At 43.9% G+C, this 22901-nt stretch overlaps 1 protein-coding gene across 3 annotated transcripts; it reads left to right on the top strand.

Annotated features, from left to right (window-relative positions):
- Positions 1–1933: 1933 nt before the first annotated feature.
- ISOC1 (isochorismatase domain containing 1) lies at positions 1934–22393 on the top strand. 3 transcript variants are annotated; one of them, XR_007134587.1, is made up of 6 exons: positions 1978–2298; positions 12173–12292; positions 12393–12596; positions 14236–14352; positions 14561–14648; positions 21286–21349. XR_007134587.1 is itself a non-coding variant. In XM_047778551.1 (6 exons), the coding sequence occupies exons 1-6, from the start codon at positions 1993–1995 to the stop codon at positions 21308–21310; spliced, it is 843 nt and encodes a 280-aa protein (XP_047634507.1). In that variant the 5' UTR covers positions 1978–1992; the 3' UTR covers positions 21311–21524. The 3 variants fall into 3 exon arrangements, 2 of the variants coding, with proteins under 2 accessions (XP_047634506.1, XP_047634507.1); XM_047778551.1 differs by lacking the exon at positions 14561–14648 and adding an exon at positions 19153–19223 and having other exon boundaries at positions 21286–21524; XM_047778550.1 differs by lacking the exon at positions 14561–14648 and having other exon boundaries at positions 1934–2298; positions 21286–22393.
- Positions 22394–22901: the final 508 nt, after the last annotated feature.

The following is a 22901-nucleotide window of genomic DNA, read 5'->3' on the forward strand; positions in this document are numbered from 1 at the left end:
AAGGTATACTCATGGACTTTTCCTAGCATAACAATACATTGCTTGACATAGTTGGTATTCAATAAATGTGAGTGTGTCCATCAAACACCTGTTTTATCAATGCTTTTTGGTAAGTTATACCATAGGGCATTATTAAATTAAATCGCCATAAGTCAATCTCATGAAGCACAATGGATATGGAAATTGGTTTCTTTACTGAAAGTCAGAAATGTATTTTAAGAATCTGAGAGTGGATTAAGTATGCTGACTCAGGGCTACCAGAAAAGATTGTACAGATGCAGAGGTGCTTCTTGAGTGGGCCTGAAGTCCAGACCAGTGTCCAATCTCCAACCTGCTTTATCCAGTCCCAGAAGGCATTAGTGGGTAGAAGGAACACTTTTAAAATTAGTCCACGTAGAATAGGTACTTTTTTTGTAATTATCCTAGAGAAATTCCTCTTATCAGCAGGGATTTGCACATCTGCATATAGAAGAGCTTGCAGTGGAGAAAACATTGTTTTGGGTCTCATGGATTCAGACAACAGTTTTAAGGCGAATCTAAAAGTTTGACGAGAAGCCAGAAAACAGACTATTTTCAGTAGCTTGGGTACAAGTGAGCAATAATGGTCAAAGTATGGGATAAGCATTACTTCAAAGCAGTGATTCTCCACTGCTTTGCCCCGTGGGGGATATCTGGCCACGTCTGGAAACATTTTTGATTGTCAAGATTAGGTAAGTGCAGGCTGATGCCAATTGTGAAATCCTGCCGTCTATTTCTTTCTAGTAAGATGAAACCCCTAATTTCTAAAATACAAGTTTATGTTTAGATTCGTAAGCCTATCTTCCCAGGACCTGATGTTTAAGGAAAGTTTGTTCTTAATGTATACTTTTCTAATTCCAGCTAATTATAGTGCCCGACATGGTTCTTAAATTGGACTATTATTATTTTTTTATTTTTATTTTTTGTCTTTTTGCCATTTCTTGGGCCGCTCCCGCGGCATATGGAGGTTCCCAGGCTAGGGGTCCAATCGGAGCTGTAGCCACTGGCCTATGCCAGAGCCACAGCAACGCAGGATCCGAGCCGTGTCTGCAACCTACACCACAGCTCGGGGCAACGCCGGATCGTTAACCCACTGAGCAAGGGCAGGGACCGAACCCGCAACCTCATGGTTCCTAGTCGGATTCGTTAACCACTGCGCCACGACGGGAACTCCCGGACTATTATTTTATTTGAAGACGATCGCTTTTACTGGTTTCAAAAAGAGATTCCTTTGTTTGACTATCAAGTCCTGATTTTCACTCTTAAACCTGTTTTATTTTGCAGCTAACTCCCAATCCAAGTTCTCCCGGAAATTAGGCTGAGATAAATGGAGGCCAAGATCTCAAATCAATGACCAGCGCAACACTGTGTTCCAGGGGGTTGAAGAAACATGACATTCTGAGTTTCGGATGGCCTTGCTAACCCGCCGCTCTTCTCAGGGTTATCCATCTGCCCTTCCTATAGGTTTTAAGATTACAGCCGCCATCCTCTAGGACTGCCTGCCTCAGGACAAGGCCAACAGGTACGGCGTTCCAGCAGATCTGGCCGGGCAGCCCGGCGTCCCACAGCACAAACCCAACTCGCCCAGCTCGACGGTGGAAGGCGGGTCACCGACCGCCTTCAGGACTCGAGCACCGGGCAGGTCAGGCAGGTCGAGGGTCTGAAAGGCACCCGGGCTCCCCCGCGGCGCGCCAGCTCGGCTGCAGGTGGGGCGGCGCGCCGCTGGGAGGTTGGAAGGGGCGGTCCGGGCGGCCGGCGCAGGCGCTCGCCCGCCAGCGCGCCCCCGCCACAGCGCCTGGCCCTCCGCGGGGTCCGCCCTCCGCTGGGGCGGGGAGGAGGGCGCGCGAGCCGAGGCCGCCAGGACCCGCCCCCTCGCCTTCCCGAGCGGGCGGCGGGCGGCGCGGGGAGGCGGGGCCGCGGCGACCGGCTGTGTCTGCGCCTCGCGGCCTCGGAGCTCGCAGACGCTCGGGGAACATGGCGGCGGCGGAGCCGGCGGTCCCGGCGCTCCCGGGCGGCGGCGCGGGCGCGGGGGCGCCGTCGGGTACGGTCCCCGTGCTCTTCTGCTTCTCCGTCTTCGCGCGGCCCTCGGCCGTGCCGCACGGCGCGGGTTACGAGCTGCTTATCCAGAAGTTCCTCAGCCTGTACGGCGACCAGATCGACATGCACCGCAAATTCGTGGTGCAGCTCTTCGCGGAGGAGTGGGGCCAGTACGTGGACCTGCCCAAGGGCTTCGCGGTGAGCGAGCGCTGCAAGGTGCGCCTCGTGCCGCTGCAGATCCAGGTGGGTCCCGCGGGAGGGCCGCGCGCCCCGCCGCTGCTCCCGGTGTCCGTGTGTCCCCGTCCCCGCCGCGCTCCTCAGGTGCCCCGCGGCGGCGGCCCTGTGCGCCTCGCCGGCAGGAAAGGGCCGCGCCGCTGTCGCAAGCCTGGGGGACGGCCCAGAGAAGGTGCCAGTCCGAAGGTGACAGTCACCAGCTGTCCTCGGCCGACAATGGGGCGTGGGCCTCCCGGCGAGTGGCTGCGCGCGCGAACGCCCCCACGTGTGTGGTCCTCAGCCGCCCGCATCCGCTTTGTGTGCCGGGAGCGAGTGCCAGCCTCCTGCCTAACCGAAGGTCTGTGCAGTAGTAGCTGTTTTTACTTTGGGGTGATGCAGAACCGGGGAAAAGAGACTGTGGGGAGTATTGGCCTTAGGGTTTTTTCCGGAGTTGTGTTTACTACTTGCGGAAACAGAAACTTCAGGAGTCATATCCTTTCCCTCCTCCTCTTCTCCAGCTTTCAGCTTTTGATCGTAAACCTTTCCTGTCTTTTAGTGAAATAACCATTTGTTCAGCTTCTTCCTAGTAACTGTCCACTGAATCTATTGATTCGATCACCTATGTTGAAGAAGTCGTCTGACTCAGGATTGCAGCGCCTTCCGTAAATACCCAACTTTAGCTAGACCATCCTTGCCTGGTAATTTAATGCTGGCTGAAAAAGTTGTTATACCTGAGGATTATTTTATAGCTTTTTAGTATTTTTAAAAAGCCGTAGTCTAATACTACGCAGATCTGCCTGGTATATTCTTTTTCTGCTCAGCTCCGAGGACTCACTGGAGGATTTATATTTTTGAAAAGCAAGGACAAAAGATATAGTTTAGGAACTACACCCTCAACATTTTTTTTAGTTGAAAAACTGATGAACCACTTCTTTGGAAGACCAAATGGAAATGTGGGATTTGGGGTTAAAAGGCACTTTAATATCAAGTGTCATTTTCCGAGGACTATTCTCCAGTTTTGGGTTTTTTTGTTGTTTTTTTTTTCAGTTGTAGTTGACCATAGAATTGATCTTATCACCCCAGTACCCAGGCCAGAAGCGTCCAAGGCAGGTACTTTAATTGATTAAAGTTCCTGTTTTCAGAGAACAAAGGCTAGGAGATTTTTATGGTCAACCCTTAGAGAGCCGGAAGGGAAGCAGTTGGTGTCTGAGCCCCTAGAATTTGCCCTGCCATTGGGACAATTGTGGTTGGTAGGTGATTCCTCCTCCCCATTTTCATGTCTTCAAGAGTTCATGGCTGACATCTCTCTGCAGCCTTCCTTGTCTGTGTATTTAGATTATCCCTGCCAAAATACTGAAGAAGTTGGATGGATGTACCTTTGACAAATCCATTAATAAAGGCGAGACTCCAAATACTAACCAACGAGGTCTGGAGCTTTGCTGAGGATGCTGACTTCTTCGTGATGCCTTTCCCACAGTGGGTGGGAGGGAGGGTGGGCTGTTACCTAATACGATGCTGTGCCAAACCAGTGTCCTCCCCACATCTTTAAGGCTGCCCCCGCATTCCCCACCCAGGAGAGGATTTTTATTTTGAAAAATTCAAGGCCTCACTCTGATAACTCTTTTTACTTAGACATTCTAGAAATCAATAATATGTATGTATATATCTGAAATGTATTGCAGTATTTCTCAAAAGGCAGTATGTAATGCAGGTCACTTTTGCACTATTTTGCTTGGCCTTGGAGATAAAATGTAGTTAATTTTTGTCGCTTTTGAACTATTTTGCTTGGTATTGGACATAAAATGTTAATTTTGTATGGTAGTGTTTAAAATAATTTTAACAGTACTACTCTGTTCCGTACTTTTAAGTGTTTTTATTCCCTAAATAGTCTGAAAATTCTTAAGCATCTCTTACATGATACTTTATATGTCTTAAAGTACTTAAAAATGTTTTCCTTTTCCATTATTTTGTTTTAGTAATCACAATAGCTCGACTGCTTCAGCCAGGTGCCTTCCCCAGCCTAAAAATAGAAAATGTGGAGGGATACACACACCCATATCCTATCTGTTTGTATACTTATTCTGATAGCTACATATATCTGTGTAAGAGGATATATATGTGTCTGTGCCTGTGTGTATATTTATACACCTGTGTATGTGTGTAATGGAGACTTTGAGAAAAGGAAGGTATTTGCGTGGCCATTTTACTGTATTTTTGGGGAGCTTGGCTGTATAATCCTAGAGACAAGGACATTCTTTGGCTAGATGAGAACATAGAGTAAGTGCTGTAAGTGCCTGGCACAGTGAAATGTAAACATACATCGGACCCAGTCCTTGTTCCTGACCTAATAATCTCACTCCCTCGTTTTGCCAAAGAGCAGAACCTAGAGGAAATTGCCCGAGGTTCCTAATGGTAGAGCTAGCAAAGCATGTGAAGGTCCCTCTCTTGCAGCTGGCCATAGCATCCTTGTTCTCTTTTTTTGCTGAATGAAAATATCGAGCAGAGTGGAAAGCAAGCCACAGACTTGAGCCTGTAACATCTCTCGTTTGGATGCTGTTTACTGTTTCTTCGGAACAGATGCCTGTCACTTAAGAAGACTCAAGGTAGCTAGCTGCTCAGTGAGCCATGCTGTGGGGATGCTCGGCCCCTGCTCCCAGGAGCAGGGGCAAAGACCATACGGTGGGCCGGGTGTGGCCCACGGCTGAAATAAAGCCATTTGTTCTTATTTCTCCAAAAGTAGGCCTTAGAGCCTCTGCGGCCCTGGCTCATGTACTCTGTATTCTGGAATGGGTTCTCAATTTACATAGGGGTCTGAGTTTGCCTTCGTGCTCACCCTGACTGCTGTTGCTAGTGACCTTGTAAAACACACTGGTTGCTTGTGCCAACCCTGGTGATTGGCTAGCGGTTCTATGAGGACTGAGCTTGAAGACCCCCCCATGGGCAATATTAGGCTGTGGTAACTGTTGAGCGTCTTCTTTTCTGAACTCTTCGGACCGAGTGACCGAGTGCCTGCTGACAGCTCAGGTAGCTAAAGACAGTTCATGCTTCAAGCGTGGTGTATGAATCTTCAGCTTTGTCAGAATGCCTCAAGTCTGAGGAATTTTGAGATGCAGGGGAAGGCACGTAAATGAGAGGATCATACCGTGGGGAATGGGGGTCATTCTTTATGACTTACGCGCGTTAATTTTTCCAAAGGTATTTCCCAAGTTTTAACGCGTGGAACATTCAACGCTGCAAACTCCTGTAAATTTGATATCATACCACTACCAGTGTATTTTTCCAGCTCGTCACCAGCAAAGGCAGAGCCCAAGCAGAAGAGAGGAAGAAATGGCTATTGTGAGAATGACACCAGTGAGAGGATTTCCCTGCGGTATGTAGGAGGGAAGGTTCTGGCACCTTAGCGTGAGCAGCAGATAAGGGCATCCCTGGGAAGGTTATTTTGACCTTTTTCTGGGATGGTTAATTGGGAAGGGATTCTGCTCCAGCTTTCACTTTCTTGGAAGTTGATTAGTACCATTATTGTTTTAAACAGAGCAGCGGCTTGGACATTTTAGAGCTAGGAATGATGCCCCAGTTGATGGTGGGGAGGGAGAGAAGGCTGGATTTAGAATGATGAGGGCAAGGACTTGGGTCCCCTTGGGTGTTCTAGTTGCAAGGGAGTGATTTTTTGATGGCAGAACCTTTACCATGGCAACGTGCAGGAGGAACAGGTACATCAGCTAATGCTCATAAGCTCGCATCTCAGGTGGCGGACAGTGTCAGAGGCACTGGAGAAAAATAGCTGGATCCTGCGGGTGTGACACTGTCTCAATTAGTATTCTCAGTTACTGCCCAAAGCATAGTACACATTTTGCCTCTTGTGGATGCATTAGAGGCTGCCTGTAAATCAGCTTTGTTTGAGAGTGGGGAGCTCTGATCTGTATCTGGAAACATTCTTTTAGTTTGCCGAGGGGAATCCAATGTAGATTCAAATGTTACTGTGTTCCTGGGATCTTGCCTTGACCCTGACCAGAGGCACAATCTAAAGAAACCCCTCTGTCCTCAGCACTGAAATGGGTGGAGTTAGCTGGCCTTCCTGGGGCAGTTAGAAAGCCGATATTTTAACTGATAAGCTTGAGTTGTAATCTTAATGCCAGGGACATTAATGTTTATGATAGGTGAGTATGTCTTAGGAGTGAAGTGAATATTCCCTTGCCATCTGTATTAAAAAGCCCCACAGCTGTTTTGCTAGGAACAGATCACGTAATTGTAAGTCTTTTGGTGATATTTGGAAATCCGCTTTATGAATCACTTCTTAATTCTATAGACCATGTCAGCAGAACAGGTTAGGCAAGATCACTGTTTCTTCATATATATATATTTATGGATTTCTTGAGGGATCTTAGTGGTAAGTGGTATTTTAACTTCTCTACAGAAGAACTTTTGAACATGTACTGGATTACAGAGGGCAGTGTGTATTGCCTCCAGGAGGGATATCGCAATAGCCTAACATATTGATTGATTACATGAAGCTGATTTAATCCTTGAAATAGCTCTGTGAGGTAGATACTGTGTGTATTGCCTTGTTTCAGATGAAGAAGCTGCTTTTTGGAGATGTTAATGATTTGCCACAGTGCACGTAATTGAAGTTTGTGCAGTTGGTATATGGACTCGGATTCTAAGGCTCCCTGGCTGTCCTGATCCCCGATAGGCACCTTTGTGACCTGGAGAGTCAGGTCGCAGACCTCTGTTTTATGTTAATCCGTATTGGAACAGTGCCTCACCATACCTGTGGTGATCAGATTTCCTCGGAAACACTTCTCCATGAAATAATGATAACTCATCGCCCTTTCTGGACCTTCTCCCAAGCAGATCATGCCTATACTGTGACTTTAGTAGACCACCAAACTTTCAAAAACATCACATTGACAGCTCTAAGCTGGAATCATTCTTAAAGATACACAGTTAACTCCCTGTAGTCGCCTGCTTGCTGGAGTGTTGCTATAACAAAGTACTACAGACTGAGCAGTGTATACAACAGAAATTTTGTTTTCTCACAGCTCTAGAGCCTAGAGACCCAGCTTGGTTCTGTGAACAAGAATCTGTTCAGGACCTCTCTCCTGGCCTTTGGTGGTTCGTCGGCCGTCTTTGGCATTGCTCGGCTTGTGGGCACATCACCGTGATTTCTTGTCTTCTCGTGCACATGGCCTTCTCTGTGTCCAGAGTTCTCCTTTTTATAAGGACGCTAGTCCTGTTGAATTAGGCACCCAGTCTGCTCCAGTATGACCTCATCTTAACTAGCTGTATTTTCAGTGACTCTTTCCAAGTAAGGCTACTTTGAAAGGTCCTGGTGGTTAGAAATTCAACATATGAATTTTGGAGCCCACATGCAACACTCACCATGCATTGCTTTGATGCAGGGAACAGAATGGTGCAGCATTTGTTCTAAGCAAGGTGGGGCTGGGGCTCGGGGGCCACTGAGCAAGGGCGGAGCAGATTCCTTGCAGGAGTAGCAGCCATTACTGGAACATGGCCAGAGCACATGTGAAGTGAAGAAGGGTAAATTGGATTTGGGGGTGAAAAGTCTTTCAAATATGAAATCTGAGCTCATCTCCTAGCTATGACAGTTCTGAAGAAAGTGGGCAAAAAAATTTATCCTTGAAATTGTTCTTTTAAACTCTTGCTTGAGGAAGCCATTGGTTGTGGTCGATTTTGTGTATTAAATTATGTATATCGATGTACGTATTTTTATGTATGTATGTGTAAAGACATATATAGATATGTAAACATGAGGGTGTGCATTTATACACATTTTTATATGTCATTTCTTCATACTTCTAGAACATGTGTTGATGTGTAATTGCCACACTTTTATGTGTAATGGCATTTGGTCAAATCCACTTTTTTTTTTGTCTTTTTGCCTTTTCTAGGGCCACACCCGCAGCATATGGAGGTTCCCAGGCTAGGGGTCGAATCGGAGCTGTAGCCACCGGCCTATGCCAGAGCCACAGCAACGTGGGATCTGAGCCGTGTCTGCAACCTACACCACAAGTCACGGCAACGCCGGGTCCTTAACCCACTGAGCAAGGCCAGGGATCGAACCCGCAACCTCGTGGTTCCTAGTCGGATTCGTTAACCACTGCACCACAGTGGGAACTCCTCAAATGCACTCTTAATTTGCTCTCATGCAGTTGCAGCATGTTTGACGGTGAGCAGCACTTTTAGTTACAAAGTTTTGGTTTAAGAGAAATTTCTGAATCAAATTAAGGAGTCCCCAGGAGTTCCCTCTGTGGCACAACAGGATCAGTGGAGTCTCTGGAGCGCTGGGACACAGGTTTGATCCCTGGCTTGACACCATGGGTTAAGGATCTGTTACTGCTGCAGCTGTGGTGTAGGTCACAACTTCAGCTTGGATCTGATCTGGCCCAGGAACTCTATATGCTGCAAGGCAGCCAAAAAAAAGAAAAAAATATGTTCCTAAATTATAGAGTGAGGGTGTGATATAAGAATAATTTTTGGAATTCATATGGGTTTGAGGTGGATGGGGAGGTTGGTAAGACATATAGAATTTTTCAGGGTTTTGGTGTTTTGTTTTTTTGTAGCCTCACATCTTCCTACTGCTATGGCATAGGGAGACAATATTTTAAAATAAACTTTTAATTTTAGAGTAGTGTTAGATTTTCAGCAAAGTTGCAAGGATAGGACAGAGAGTTCCTGCATGCCTGTACCCAGTTCCCGGTCTTGCTATTGTGGTACACTACTGTGGCTTGTGTGTCACAGTTAAGGAACCAACATGGGTACATGCGTATCAGCTGAGCTCCACACGTTAGATTTCACTCGCTTTTCCCTAATGTGCTTTTTCTGTTCCAGGATCCAATCTAGGATACTGATTTTGTTTCGTTGTCCTGTCCCCCGAAACTCTTCTGGGCTGTACCAGTCTCTCAGGGTTTCGTTGTTGTTGATAACCTTGACAGTTTTGAGGAGTACTGAGTAGGTATCTTGGTAGACTGGACCTGAGTCTTGGTTTGTCTGAGGTTCTTGTGCTCAGACCGGGGTGGAGAGGAAGCTCAGGAAGGTCATTTTTATCGCACAGCACGGCCACGTGCCGTCGCCATGACGTCACCGTTGTTTTCATCTTGATCGCTTTCATCTGGAGGCAGTGTCAGCTAGGTTTTTTCACCGTACAATTCCCGTCCCTCTCTAGACTGTTCTCTGGGGAAGCAAATTACTAAGTGCAGGCCACTGTCAAGGAGATGTCAACTCCTGGAGAAGAGACTAGGTAGACATTTTGACTCATTCAATTATAGCCAGTCATCTGTGCATTAAAAAATTCCTCACCCCCTGACCTCTATGGTTGTTTTCCTTCGTTTAACTGACGGTTTATAGATGACAAGTTCCTGTATTTTAAAAGGGCCGGCAGGGTCATAACGATTTCGGGGCTGCATTTTCTGACCTCTCCCTCCTCCTAATATGGCATATAGCTGATGTTGTTCCCCGCCCAGAACAGGTTTCTTCGAGCTGAAATGAGGTTTAGGGGTCTATGTAGCAGGAAACCCAGGAAACCACAATGTGGAATAATCTAAGATTTCTGAATAGGTAAGGTTTTATTCCTTTAAATATCCCAGTTTTCAATATTTTGCCTGTTTTATGTGGTAGTTCTGAAATGTTATTTCATTTAATATGTTCTTAACAAGTGTGATAAAATGATGTCCCAATTTATAACTTACATGTAGCTTACTACTCTTTCACTGAAGTCTAGACTGAGAACTAGTTGAGCTTTGATCTGCTTTTATTGTATTTTGGATTTTTTCTTCATCAGCTATCATATCTTGCTAGTATGAGTTTGCCTATCTCCAGCAGTTTCATTTTTGATTTGCTGTTTATAACCTTCTGTTAATTTATAGTCTGAACAACCAAGCTTGTTCGGAATGTGTACAGCTCGTGTGTTAGTGCATGGCCATCCAGCATACTTTGGCAATTGCCCGGGAGGTTTATTTTGCCCGCTTGCTGGTTTTCACCTGTTGTAGAATGGCAAGATTGCTGAGTTTCATTACAGTTATTTGAAATAGAACATTTGCAGGTAAACTGCTTTTCATAATGTGCCCTCCGCACTTTGTGGATGCCTAGGGATCCATGGTTCAAATTTGAGACTTTTGAGCCAAGATTTAATGTTAACGGAGAATTTAAGATACATGGACCATAAATAGTGATTTGTTTTCAACATAATACCCTAAGTATTCATATATACATCATACTCATTGCTTTTGATCATGATTAAAATGGAAGCATGGTACTTGCATTAAAAATGTAAGTAAGGAAGGAGCCAAAGATGGAGTGTATCATTTGAGATGCTTGGATATTTGTTTTAAACATAACTTTATTGGCAGAGCAGGGAAATCCTCTACACAGTGTTAGGATTACAGGTGGCACTCCCGTTCTGACACGAACTTGATGTTGGTCTGCTCGTGGTTAATTGGTGCACATCTGTAGAGTGAATACCAGAAGGCGTCGTATTAAGGTGCCAGAGTCCTTCAGACCAGGACAGAGGTAAATAAAGTGCAAACTGACTAGAACAGTCATACTGTTAACGATAAAAGATTCCTTGTAATGATTCACTTAATTCTTGGAGTAATTGCTTTTCGGGAGTAGGCCATGTGCAAAGCTACTGAGGCAGAGTTGAGGGCTAGGCTGTAGGGGCAGCCACCACCGTGTAATCAGGATTCAGGTTCTTCTAAAAAATTATCAATAACTATTATCTGTGGGTGGTTTCAGAGAGACCAAACCAGAATAATTAGAGGGGAGATTTAAGGGGTGGCTGGTAAGAGTAGTGCATGGGTTCATTCAGGACCAGACTGCATCCTTTCCAGAGCTTTCTCTAGTCTGAAAAGTGAGTAGAAGGAAAAGCATCATGGACTTAAGAATTCAGTGAGGTTAAATTCTTGTATGCTGTAGGAATTTTCTTTTTTTTTGGTAGATTCATACTGGGCCCAAGTAGAGTAAACTGACAACAGCAACTCATGTAAAGCTTAATAATCTAGTACCCAGTTTTCAACTTAATTCAGTGACTTTCCTGATGTGATACATAAGTGTAAGAATGCAGATGTCGCATTTATGTCTGTCCATCTAACAGTGGTGATGTGGTTGGCATCAGTTCCTTGCATTCTTTTGAGCTCTCAAAGGTTATTCTTGAGAATACCAACTTAATATTTCTTTCTTGATGATAGGAGTCATTCAGGATTTGTTTCTGTTTTCTGTTTTTTTGGTTGTTTTTTTTTTTTTTTTAGTTTTTTGTTCCATAGTCTCTGCTACAGATTATTTTAAATTTTACTCTTTGTGCTTGTAAGCAATGCCATCATAAATTTAAGTTTTTTACTGTTTTTTTTCCTGATTATAAAAGTAAAACATAACTTTATATGTAAAATAATATTTGGCAAATGTTTTAAAAGGGCATTTGAAAAGTAAAAGAAAGGTATGAAGAAAAAATATATAACCACTTGTTAATATTTTCAGTTATTTCTACTTTTTATTCATAGTTTTACATGATTGAGATACTGTTGAATTGTGCTGTTTTTAAAAATTAACATTGGTTTATCAGCATTTCTTCTTAGATGGTGCAGAGTTTTTGATAACATTGACATATTTTAATTGGCTAAAAAACGTTTGTCATGTGAATGTGTTAAGATTTATGAAGTCATTTTTGTATTATTGGTCCTTGCTTTATTTCTGTCACTATTAAAAGCAATTCAGTGAACGTCTTTGGGAATAAATTTTTTTCCTATTATTCGTATCATTTCTTTTGGATAATTGCTGTAGAAATTGACTTAATGGGTCAGTGGGACTGTTTTTGTCTTTTTACTGACCTCTGCTGAAAATAAATGTCATTGTATAACATGTGCTAAATCATTCTTTTTTCTTTTTTCCTCAGCTCACTACCCTGGGAAATCTTACACCTTCAAGCACTGTGTTTTTCTGCTGTGATATGCAGGAAAGGTTCAGACCAGCCATCAAGTATTTTGGAGATATTATTAGTGTGAGCCAAAGATTGGTATGCTTATTTTTTTTTTCTTCAGTTTGCCGAAGCATGATATACATTCATACACACATGTATGTATATTGCCAATTACCTGTTTTTCCCCCCCCCCCAGTTACAAGGGGCCCGGATTTTAGGAATTCCAGTTATCGTAACAGAACAGTACCCTAAAGGTCTTGGAAGCACTGTTCAAGAAATCGATTTAACAGGAGTAAAACTGGTTCTTCCCAAGACCAAGTTTTCGATGGTATTACCAGAAGTAGAAGCAGCATTAGCAGAGATTCCTGGAGTCCGGAGTGTTGTGTTATTTGGAGTGGAAGTAAGTACCTCTTGTTGTGTCTTGGACATGGTCTTGGACATGGTAGCGTTTGTAGAAAACAACGTTGTTATTTCTAGAATGTAGGTTCATGCATAGACTACCGTGTAGCTCACAGATATAGAAAATAGCTGCCAGTTGTTAAGTGTTAACTCTTTGCATGGCATTAATCTAAGCCCTTTATATCTCTTAATTCATTAAACTCTCAGAAATGCTCTGAGCTAAGTACTTCTGGTCTCCTCACATTACAGATGAGGAAACTAGAACACAGACGCAGTATATCTTGCCCAAGGTCACACAACTAGGTAAAGGATGGCGCTGCATTTGAATCTCGGTTGATTGATTCTTGGGCCTTTGCTTTGAACCTCTTCTTTTGAGAACACAGTTTCACCAGAGAGATTATGTTTATTTATGTCTTGCAGGATTTCACCTTGGTTATATTTTTGTTCTAGGAGGAAAACGTTAGACGTCATAGGGTTCATTGTCCTTTGCATTTGAATCATGTACATATATTTTTAAAAGAAAAAACTGCTCATGGGTTCCTAATGGTGGAATTAAATGGATATTTTGTTTGGTGTGTTTTCTTGGACAGGTACAGACAGAATAGAAATAAATATGCATAGCTTTAAAATAGTTCCCGAATGGAAATTTTTAGATTTTGAAAAAAACCATCCAGACAGTGAAATCTGAATAATACTAATTTAAGCTACCCATGATGTTTTGACAGTAGGTTTCATAGTCGTAGATTTTAGTAGTAGAAAGATGTAGTTTAGTTCCAGGTTTAAAAGTATATTAAATATTTCTCTGTTTTGACTTAAATAATGATAAAAGAAGCCGATTTGTATAAATACATCATGCCAATTGCTGTTGCTGACTTCTGTGCTTTTCTTGCTTATTCATCATGAGACCTTGTACGTAGTAAAAATCATCTTTGATCCGTCCCCTGGGGCGAATTTTAATGAATTGATCATTTTCCACAGTACTCTTGTCGTGTGACGATAGGCGGCATTATTAAAATATGCTTTCATTGGTTGTACACTCTACTTATTGTTGGAGAGTGTTTTTACTTTTTCTTCTCGGCTGATGAATTGTTTCGGGTTGGTACTGATGGAATCTGGAATGCATTTGCTAGAGATGTAAACTGGGTGTGTTTCGCTTGTGTTAACAAGTTATTTTTAACTTGGCCAAGCTTTACTACTGGGTACCTTGTAGCAAGTCGGTTTTACCACACAGGGTGGACCTGCAGTACTGCAGACTCATTCTTTGTGTTGGGCACTTGGTGTGAATACAGAAAGAAACCCACCTGTGAGTGGCATCAAAACCAAGTGTCGGCCTTTTGAAGGTCATCCAGATGACACAGATGAAACTCTTTAAACAGACTTCTCACAAAGCTCTAAGACCATGTTCCCGGTTCCCAGTACAGAGAACACTGATATAATCCAATTCCTGACTTTACAAAGAGGATAAGAAAGCCAAAGATGCTATTGATGCTCAAGATCCCTGGCGAGTTAGAGGCAGAACTAGGTGTAGACCAAGGTCAATAGACCTAGAGTGCTCGTTCTGCTTTACCATGAGGTTGCACATTTGTAAAACACTTGCATTTTACTGCGTCATTACATAGGATTTTTTACTTTCCTGCTAGACTCATGTGTGCATCCAGCAGACAGCTCTGGAGCTCGTTGGCCGAGGTATCGAGGTTCATATTGTTGCTGACGCCACGTCATCAAGAAGCATGATGGACAGGATGTTTGCTCTTGAGGTAATTGTGCTGCTTTAAAATAAATCGTTTACCAAGTTTTCCAGATAAATTTGAAGAATACTGAATATGTAACAATGACGAAAGATTCACTTCTTAAATTGTGAGTTGGGTCTGGCAGTACCAGACTCTGATTTCCAGGGTCTCTGCTGTGCACTGACTGACCTGAGGTTTTGCTGGGTATCCTGTTTGATGCTGTCTCTATCTTTAGATCTAGATTTCTAGTGATGCCAGATGTTCCTTTACATCGTCTCTTGTGACGTTGCTACAGTTTTGCGCATGAACTACGAAGTATTCCAGTAAGCATAGCTTGAACTATTTATAGATTTGCAAATTAAAAACAGCTAACCTAGGCTTAGGTCTTTGGCCAAGACCTTGCCCAAAGGCTAGGGCATGGTGGGGTCCATGCCTGGTTCAGCCTTACACTAGATTTCCTTAGACTTGAATTTTTGGGAACAGCATGTGTGTCGCGGACTAGACACCACTCCCACACAGTTTGCTGGCTCTCTGTGCTGGAGTGTGAAGGGGTACCTTAGCATCAGGGAGTCAGTCTGTGCTTTCCATCTAACAGTAGCCTTACTTAAGCGTTTCCTATGCCGAGACTATTAAAAAGCAAACTACCACATAATCCTTTGAAACCTTCGCTCCATATGATGGATCACTCTTTTTTCTCGCTCTCTCACGTTTAATTCTGTGATAGTTTTATTTATTTGTTTATTTTTAAATTTTTTTGGTCTCTTTCCCTTTCCTAGGGCCGCTCCCGCAGCATATGGAGGTTCCCAGGCCAGGAGTCGAACTGGAGCTGTGGCCACCGGCCTACGCCAGAGCCACAGCAACGCAGGATCCGAGCTGCGTCTGCAACCTACACCACAGCTCACGGCAACGCCGGATCCTCAACCCACTGAGCGAGGCCAGGGGCCTTACCTGCAACCTCATGGTTCCTAGTCAGATTCGTTAACCACTGCACCGTGACGGGAACTCCTCTGTGATAGTTTTAAAGTAATGTAAATCTGGATTGAATTGCTGAGTTTTTACCTGATTGTGTCTATTGAGAATGGGAAGTGTAGAATTTTTTTGAGACCCTCCATTGCTCCACGCACGCACTGATGAGTGAGCCGCTTTCTCTGTAGAGTTGCTCAGTCATCTGTAGCCGAAAGTGTTTCTGGAGTGATGAGTTGGGCCAAGCAGAGAGGAAAGAAAGGGGAAAAGTCAGTCAAGGGGGAGGCCGATGCAGAAGCAGCAGGATTGCTGGCAGCAGCAGTGGTTTTAAGGTCCTGCTTATATGTCCCTTCTCTTACTGCTGAAGCAGTGAGTCCTGTTTTGGGCTTATAGGTGGAAATAGTTTTATTTATTTTGTTCAACTATTTTCAAGTCTCTCTGAACCCTTGGGTTAGGTGGGTCCCAAGTGTTGCTTCTTCTCTTCCAAGCAGAGGTCTTTAAGTTATCCTGACAGTCATATGAGCTAATCAGCTTCCACTTTTCACATTTCCTTAATAATCTCAGTTGAAACTGCCAGGTCCTTACCACCTCAGCAAGCAGCTCTTTTCCTCTGTGAATAATCTTTATGGTAATTCTGCAGTCCAAAAGTTGAAATGTTTCCAGGGAAGTGAAAAATTAAAAACGTCTAAAACCGAAAATACTCTTTGCTTGTAAAGTGATTTCAGAAACTTTTGTCCTACATACATTTAAGTTTTTTAGACATATCTTAAATGAATGACCTGAAATGAAATGAAAGATGTCTTAAACTTGAATGGATGTAGAAAAAGAGTTTTTGAAATCGCTTTACAAGCAAAGAATATTTTTGGTTTTGGGTGTTTTTAGTTTCTCACTGTAGAATTTTTTTTTTCCTCCGCAGGGCCTCATGTGTGGCGTATGGAAGTTCCTAGACTAAGGGTCAAATTGGAGCTATAACTGCCAGCCTGTGCCTCAGCCACAGCAACGCCAGATCCGAGCCATGTCTGCGACCTACACCAGAGCTCACAGCAATGCCAGATCCTTAATCCACTGATCAAGGCCAGGGATTGAACCTGCATCCTCATGGATACTAACCTGTTTTTTTTTTTTTTTTTTTCCTGAGCCGCAACGGAAACTTCAAGAAAGATTTTTAATTATAGATCTTTATTATAGAAAATCTTGATTATTGGCAGTTCTATCTTCTAACAAGGCTCAGAGTTAAAAGTCAGCCATTTACCCTTTCAACCTCATTCTTTTTTTTTTTTTCGTCTTTTTAGGGCTGCACCCGCAGCATATGGAGGTTCCCAGGCTGGGGGTCTAATCAGAGCTACAGCTGCTGGCCTACTCCACAGCCACAGCAACTTGGGATCTGAGCCGCGTCTGTGACGTACAGCACAGCTCATGGCAATGCCGGATCCTTAACCCACTGAGCGAGGCCAGGGATTGAACCCGCAACCTCATGGTTCCTAGTCGGATTCGTTTCCGCTCTGCCACGAAGGGAACTCCTGAACCTCATTCTTTTATAGGTAGTCTGTAATTTTACTGATTAGGAGTTCAGACAGTGGCAGGATAATAGGGATTTGAATGCAGGTTCCAGCTTTTTGTAAATTTTTTGTCCTTGGACAAATTGCCTAATATCTCTGCCTCAGATATTTCACTGATGATGTGAAATATTTCTTGTTTATGGTAAAACAAAAAAAATTAAAACATGCAGAAAAAAAAATTTTGCTCTGCTCTTTGGCCTCTCCCCCTCCCCCAGTACTGTGCCTTGTGCATCTGCATTGCACATTGACCAAACCGCTCCCATCAGCAGAAACACCTGCTCAACCGTTAAGAGTAACATGCTCCCAGAATCAACAAGACAGCTCCTCAAAAGATAATGTTCCTTCATGATCTTTTAAGGGGCCACACTGATGCTTAGATCTGGATTATGTCAACTGTCAATCAGCCGTCATTTAAGGTACATCCTTCTTTCTCCGAAAACTTATGTAACTGTGCCTTGACTTCTAATGGGCAGGACAATTCTTAGAGCTTTCTCAGGAGCTGTTTTGGAGTTAAAATCCTCAATTTGGCTTGAATAAAATATTCCATTCTTTTTTATTTTGTCATTTTAGGGCCGCACCCACAGCATATGGAGGTTCCCAGGTTAGGGGTCAAATCGGAGCTATAGCCACCAGCCTACACCACAGCCACAGCAACGCGAGATTCAAGCCACATCTGTGACCCACACCACAGTTCACAGCAATGCCAGAGCCTTAACCCACTGAGCGAGGCCAGGGATCGAACCTGTGTCCTCGTGGATGCTGGTCAGATTCGTTTCCGTTGAGCCACGACGGGAACTCCAAATTCTCCGTTTCTTAAATTGCATGATTAATTGCTCATCAACAGTGAAATGGAAGTAGTAATGGTCACTACATGGGAGGATTTTTGTGAGGATTAAATGAAGTCATGTATTCCCAGCACAATAGTACAGTGCCAGACACGGTGAACACTCAAATGGTAGCTGTTGCTTTTATTTCTTGCTGAAGCTATTATTTGTTGTTGTCTTCACAAGGTTCGTCTGATCAGATCTGTATAAGCATCAGGTAGCTTCCAAGACCCAGAAGGGACGAGTCCTGAGACGTGCTGAGGAGGGAAGGAAAGAATATGGTCTGGGTGGATGCAGAAGAGCTGGGTGCCTTGGGTTCCAGTTGCTGAGGTTGCAGGGGAGAAAGGAAGCAGGTCAGGCAGTGACAGAGGAGGGGTGCCTCATTTCAGATGTTTTCCTATTTGTCTTAATTTGCTGTGGGGGTGTTTTAGTTAGTCCCTCAATCCTTGGAAGAAATGAGTCATTCTGTGACTCTGAAAGTGAACCAGCAGTCTCGAGGGTTCCCCTTCCTAAGATGGATCATTCGGAGACACTCCACACTGCCTGTTATGATTCTTCCGCTAGGAGTTCCCGTCGTGGTGCAGTGGTTAATGAATCCGACTAGGAACCATGAGGTTGCGGGTTCGGTCCCTGGCCTTGCCGTGGGCTGTGGTATAGGTCTCAGACGTGGCTCGGATCCCACGTTGCTGTGGCTTTGGCGTAGGCCGGTGGCTACAGCTCCCATTCGACCGCTAGCCTGGGAACCTCCATGTGCTGCGGGAGCAGCCCTAGGAAAAAAAAAAAAAAAAAAAAGATTCTTAAGCTAGTAAGATGTATAGTCACCATTATTGAAACTTCTCTGCCGGGATCTGTGGTGTGGGCTTTAGTCCACTCCCTTTTTTTGAGCACTTATCATCTGTCAGGCATTTTTCTTTCAACTTATAAATGTAGAGTAAATATGGAATAAAACAAAATAGAACCCTCTCTCTTGAGCTTGATGTCCTTGGCCTTCTGGGGAGTTGGTAGTGTTGCCTGGGAATTTAATGGGTTTAGTCCCCATCTGTGCCCCCCCCCCCAAAACTGCTGCCCTCTCTGAGGCTTGCCACAGTTTTGTGTTCTTGCATTTTTAGGTTTGTAGTTCAGAGTCCCCTTTCCTTCCCTTTGGCCCAGTTGAACTGGTTTTACCAGTGTAACAGGAGAACTGGGGAAGCCTCTTAAGCCATGGCCCCGTGTGCATGAAACAGCTAGAGTTTTAGTTGCCATTTTTTAAGCCAGGAGATACGATGATTTTGGGTCCCAGTATTGTAGGTGTCCTCATCACTCAGGGTGGTGGTCATGCACCTGCCGGGGGGACTGGAGAAGGTGCTGCTGTTCTCTTTCCCCACAGGCACCCTTTCAGGACGGGGCGGGGCAGGCACCACCTGGGAAGGTTTGTGAACTTGACCTGCAAACTTTGCATTCGTAGCAAAGGCCTGAGCCATGCCTTCCCCTTCCCAACACAGGTTCCTGGCTTGCCTATCTTTGAATGCAGCCGAATTGGCCGTGTCTCAGGCTTGAAGCTGAGAGATTCTGTGTAGGTTTCTATTGACTAGAAGGTATTTTCTTGCCTTCAGTGTCCCGGCTTGTGCCTAGCATCCCCTAGGATTGTTGGCATGGGGTGGACCCGGCTCGGGTCAGCAGAGTGCTGTGGAGAAAGCTGGCTTCTTCCTGAGTCATCCCATTTCTCCCTCAGACCTGGCCACAGTTTGCTGTCCTTCCTGCCTCACGGTTACTGAGGCCTGACCTGTGTTAGCACGTCGAAATAAAGCACTTGCACAGACACTGAGAGTGTGACTCAGATTCAGACTGACTCACTGCCAAGTCCACTGACTGAACAAGGAGCAGTAAGGAAGGCAGGGCCACCAGTTGGCGAGGGGGAGCCCTGGGTTTGAATACAGGACGTTCACACCAGGAGCTGCAGCTCCCCTTACATTTACTCCCCACTCTTCTGGCTGAAGCAAGCAGACAGTCAGTCCTTTGAGATTTCTAAGGGTTTTGATATGAGAGTCAGGACTTGACTGAAAAGTCAAGAGGAGGCTGGAGTTGCCGTCATGGTGCAGCAGAAACGAATCCGCCTAGGAACCATGAGGTTTCAGGTTCGATCCCTGGTCTCGCTCTGTGGGTTAAGGATCCACCATGGCTGTGACTGTGGTATAGGCCAGCAGCTGTACTACCGATTCAGCCCTAGCCTGGGAACCTCCGTATGCCACGGATGTGGCCATAAAAAGCAAAAAAAAAAAAAAAAAAAATCAAGAGGAGGAAATTAGTCTCCAGAAGTCTAAAAAACTTAAGAGATACCTTGCACTCTAGTATTTGTCCCAATGTAAAGACTACCAGCAGCCTTGCTTTTTTTCTTCCTCTTTCCCTGTAACTCTGCTGTTTCTTCATTTCTCGAGAGTTCTGTTCCGCTGCTCTGCACACTCTTCTGGTACTGGTTGTTGAGGCCCAAGCTTGCTTTCTGATAGGCAGGCTCTGTCCTTGGGGATGAAAAGGAAGAGTCTGCCGGGGAAAGGTTGGGCCCTCGGATCTACGGCCATCGGAAGGGTTTACTTTGACTCAGTTGGCATGTCCCGGTTGTTCAGGTGACCCTTTTATGACGAGAGCCTGATCTGAGTCTCTTCCTCCGACTTGCCTAAGAATCGTGTCTGACGACCTCATCTTCTGCAGCTCTTAGAGTGGGCGTTTCTTGGGATAACAGTTGGTCTGTTTTTTTCCCCTCGGGTTTCTGATCATTACATCCAGAAATGACTCCCTACTCCCGAATTCTTTTCCCGTCCCCATCCCCTACCCCTTGGCTCTGTTTTCTCTTCTCTTCCCTCCTCGCTCCCTTTTTCCTTTCTCCCTTCTCCATACTCTTCCACGCTCCCCTCGCCCCCCTTGAGATTTCTGTCCTTTGGTCTTTATTGTGACTCCATTGGAGCAGTTTGTCAGGGATGTTCTTTGACTTGTCAGTGAAACTCTATACAACCTTAAATTTGTTTTTTTTGGCCATGCCTGCAACTTACAGAAGTTCCTAGGCCAGGGATCAAACCCATGCCACAGCTATATCTCAAGCTGCTGCAGTGATAACACCAGACTCTTAACTTGCTGCACCACAGGAGAACTCCCTCTAATGCCTCCTTAAGTTTTAGAAAAACTCATGTTTAATGGTTGGAAAAAGGTTACGATGGTGGCAGTGGTGATGGTTCTGCTACCATCCAGGGTCCTGTTCTTAAACCTCACACGAGGCTCCTCTCCCGCCAGCCTTTCTTCCTTGTGGGAGGGACGTACAAGTTTAATGTTATCTGCTCAGAGACAGGAAAAGGAAACTAGGAATCATTGTTTTACAGTCCTTAGCCTTGGTTTCCCTTCTGAGCCTGACACGTATGCGTCATAATGTTGGCTGCCTGTCGTCTTTTACTTGTTTACCCACTAACCGGTTTGTAGTGTGGCTAGTTTGAGATCTCTCCCCGTCACTGAATTTGATGGTGTGGTTTTGCTAGAGGACACTAATCATTGTGTCCTGGCCTGCTTTTTGCTGTTTTAATATAGTGTTCATCCTCATGCTTCTTTGTTGATTCATCTTTATCTCTTGTGGTTTTTTTTTTCCCCCCTAGCGTCTTGCTCGAACTGGGATCATAGTGACGACAAGTGAGGCGGTCCTGCTACAGCTGGTGGCTGATAAAGACCATCCAAAATTCAAGGAAATTCAGAATCTAATTAAGGCGAGTGCTCCAGAGTCGGGTCTGCTCTCCAAAGTATAGGATGTTAGAAAGACTGGGATGCCACTCGCCGTCAGGTGGCAGGACCGTAAGCCCAGACAAGCTCTTGTCTCTACTAGAATTAAAATATTAAGGCAAAAACTGGCTCCTTTTGCGCCTCTTAGTTCAAATTTAACTGGTTAGACCATTGGGGTACCAGCATTTAGTTACAGATGTCAAAGGCTTCAGGTGCTGCTTACCTTTTTATGTTAATGTGCTTTTATTTATTAAAAAAAAATTATCATGGAGGTGCCTGTTTTGTCTATACCGTATATACTGATCATACTTTCAAAAGTGCACACTCTTGTGACGTCCTCTTGTGCACAGTGAAGACAAAGAAATACCAGTGATGGTTTGACTTTCGTGTTATTCTAAGGTGTATGTTACAATGTTAATGTGCAGTCAGTGCTTTTACTTTACAGGTTGATTGAAATAGGATTATTATATGAGAATTTAAAAACAGGACTCTGGATCATGTCACCCCTTTCCCTCTCAGTGCAGTCCACTTATTTATTAAATGGCATTGATTTTACCAGATGAAGTTACGTTAAATAATTATATCGCTTTCCTAATTATGCTAACTTTCTTTTTCTGCTCACCAGTCACTGATTTTCTGTTAATGTCTCTTTTTTTAACTGACTCTTTTACCTGGAAAGACTCGTGGGGTCATTGCTTGTTTTAATTTTGGAAACAGATGGGATGACTTGCAGTGCCATATAATTAGTGGAAGGTGATTTTAAGATCTTTGAAGTATTGCTTTAACTGAGTAGCTTTATAACCATCTTGTGCAAGATTTAGCGAAAAGATAAAGGCTGGATAAAATGTAGTTTTAAAACATCCACATTGTTTGATATTTTTTCCACCTATCTTCTAATTTTTGTTACTGCAAAAGGCCTCAATAATGATTTGGTAGTATTAATTTTGTAGTCATTACTACCCTTCAATAAATTTTATTTTCACTAAATACTTATTGTAGTGTTTTAAAATTTTTTTTAAATACTATGTGAAATACGGAACATTGCTGTCTTTTATATTAAAGTAATTAAAGAAAATGTATTACATGAGTGAAATTATTTTGTCCCCCACAGCATGGCCCTTTGAGTATGTTCAGAGTCTACTATTTTAAAAGGTATAAAAAATTTTGATATTTGTCATCTTTCAACTCATGGGAATTTTGAAAGAAGGAAGATCCTTTGCCTGTGGGGGCAAATGGAGTTTATCGAAGGGCTTTCTTCATCATTCAAGAGCAGTAGAAATGTTTATTTTGTCAGTGTAATAAACAGCAACCTAGTGTTCCTACGGGTATGTGTAAATTTTTTTTTTCCCTGCACATTTGTGTGTCAAAAAAGAAGAAACATATTTTTCCACGTTTTAAAGTAGTTTTTTAATAAATTCCACCTAGCACATCTCAGAGTCCGATATGAATGCATATCACCTGGGGAGTCTTGTTAAAATGCTGACTGAATTGCAGT

The sequence above is a fragment of the Phacochoerus africanus genome, chromosome 4 (assembly GCF_016906955.1).
Source record: "Phacochoerus africanus isolate WHEZ1 chromosome 4, ROS_Pafr_v1, whole genome shotgun sequence".
NCBI lineage: Eukaryota > Metazoa > Chordata > Mammalia > Artiodactyla > Suidae > Phacochoerus > Phacochoerus africanus.

What these genes read in the sequence shown, in the direction of transcription:
- ISOC1 (XM_047778550.1), top strand. Translation starts at nt 1,993, where the DNA reads ATGGCGGCGGCGGAGCCGGCGGTCCCGGCGCTCCCGGGCGGCGGCGCG. An exon ending in TTAGTGTGAGCCAAAGATTG is followed by an intron (nt 12,293 to 12,392) that starts GTATGCTTATTT and finishes CCCCCCCCCCAG; the next exon opens with TTACAAGGGGCCCGGATTTT. An exon ending in TTGTGTTATTTGGAGTGGAA is followed by an intron (nt 12,597 to 14,235) that starts GTAAGTACCTCT and finishes CTTTCCTGCTAG; the next exon opens with ACTCATGTGTGCATCCAGCA.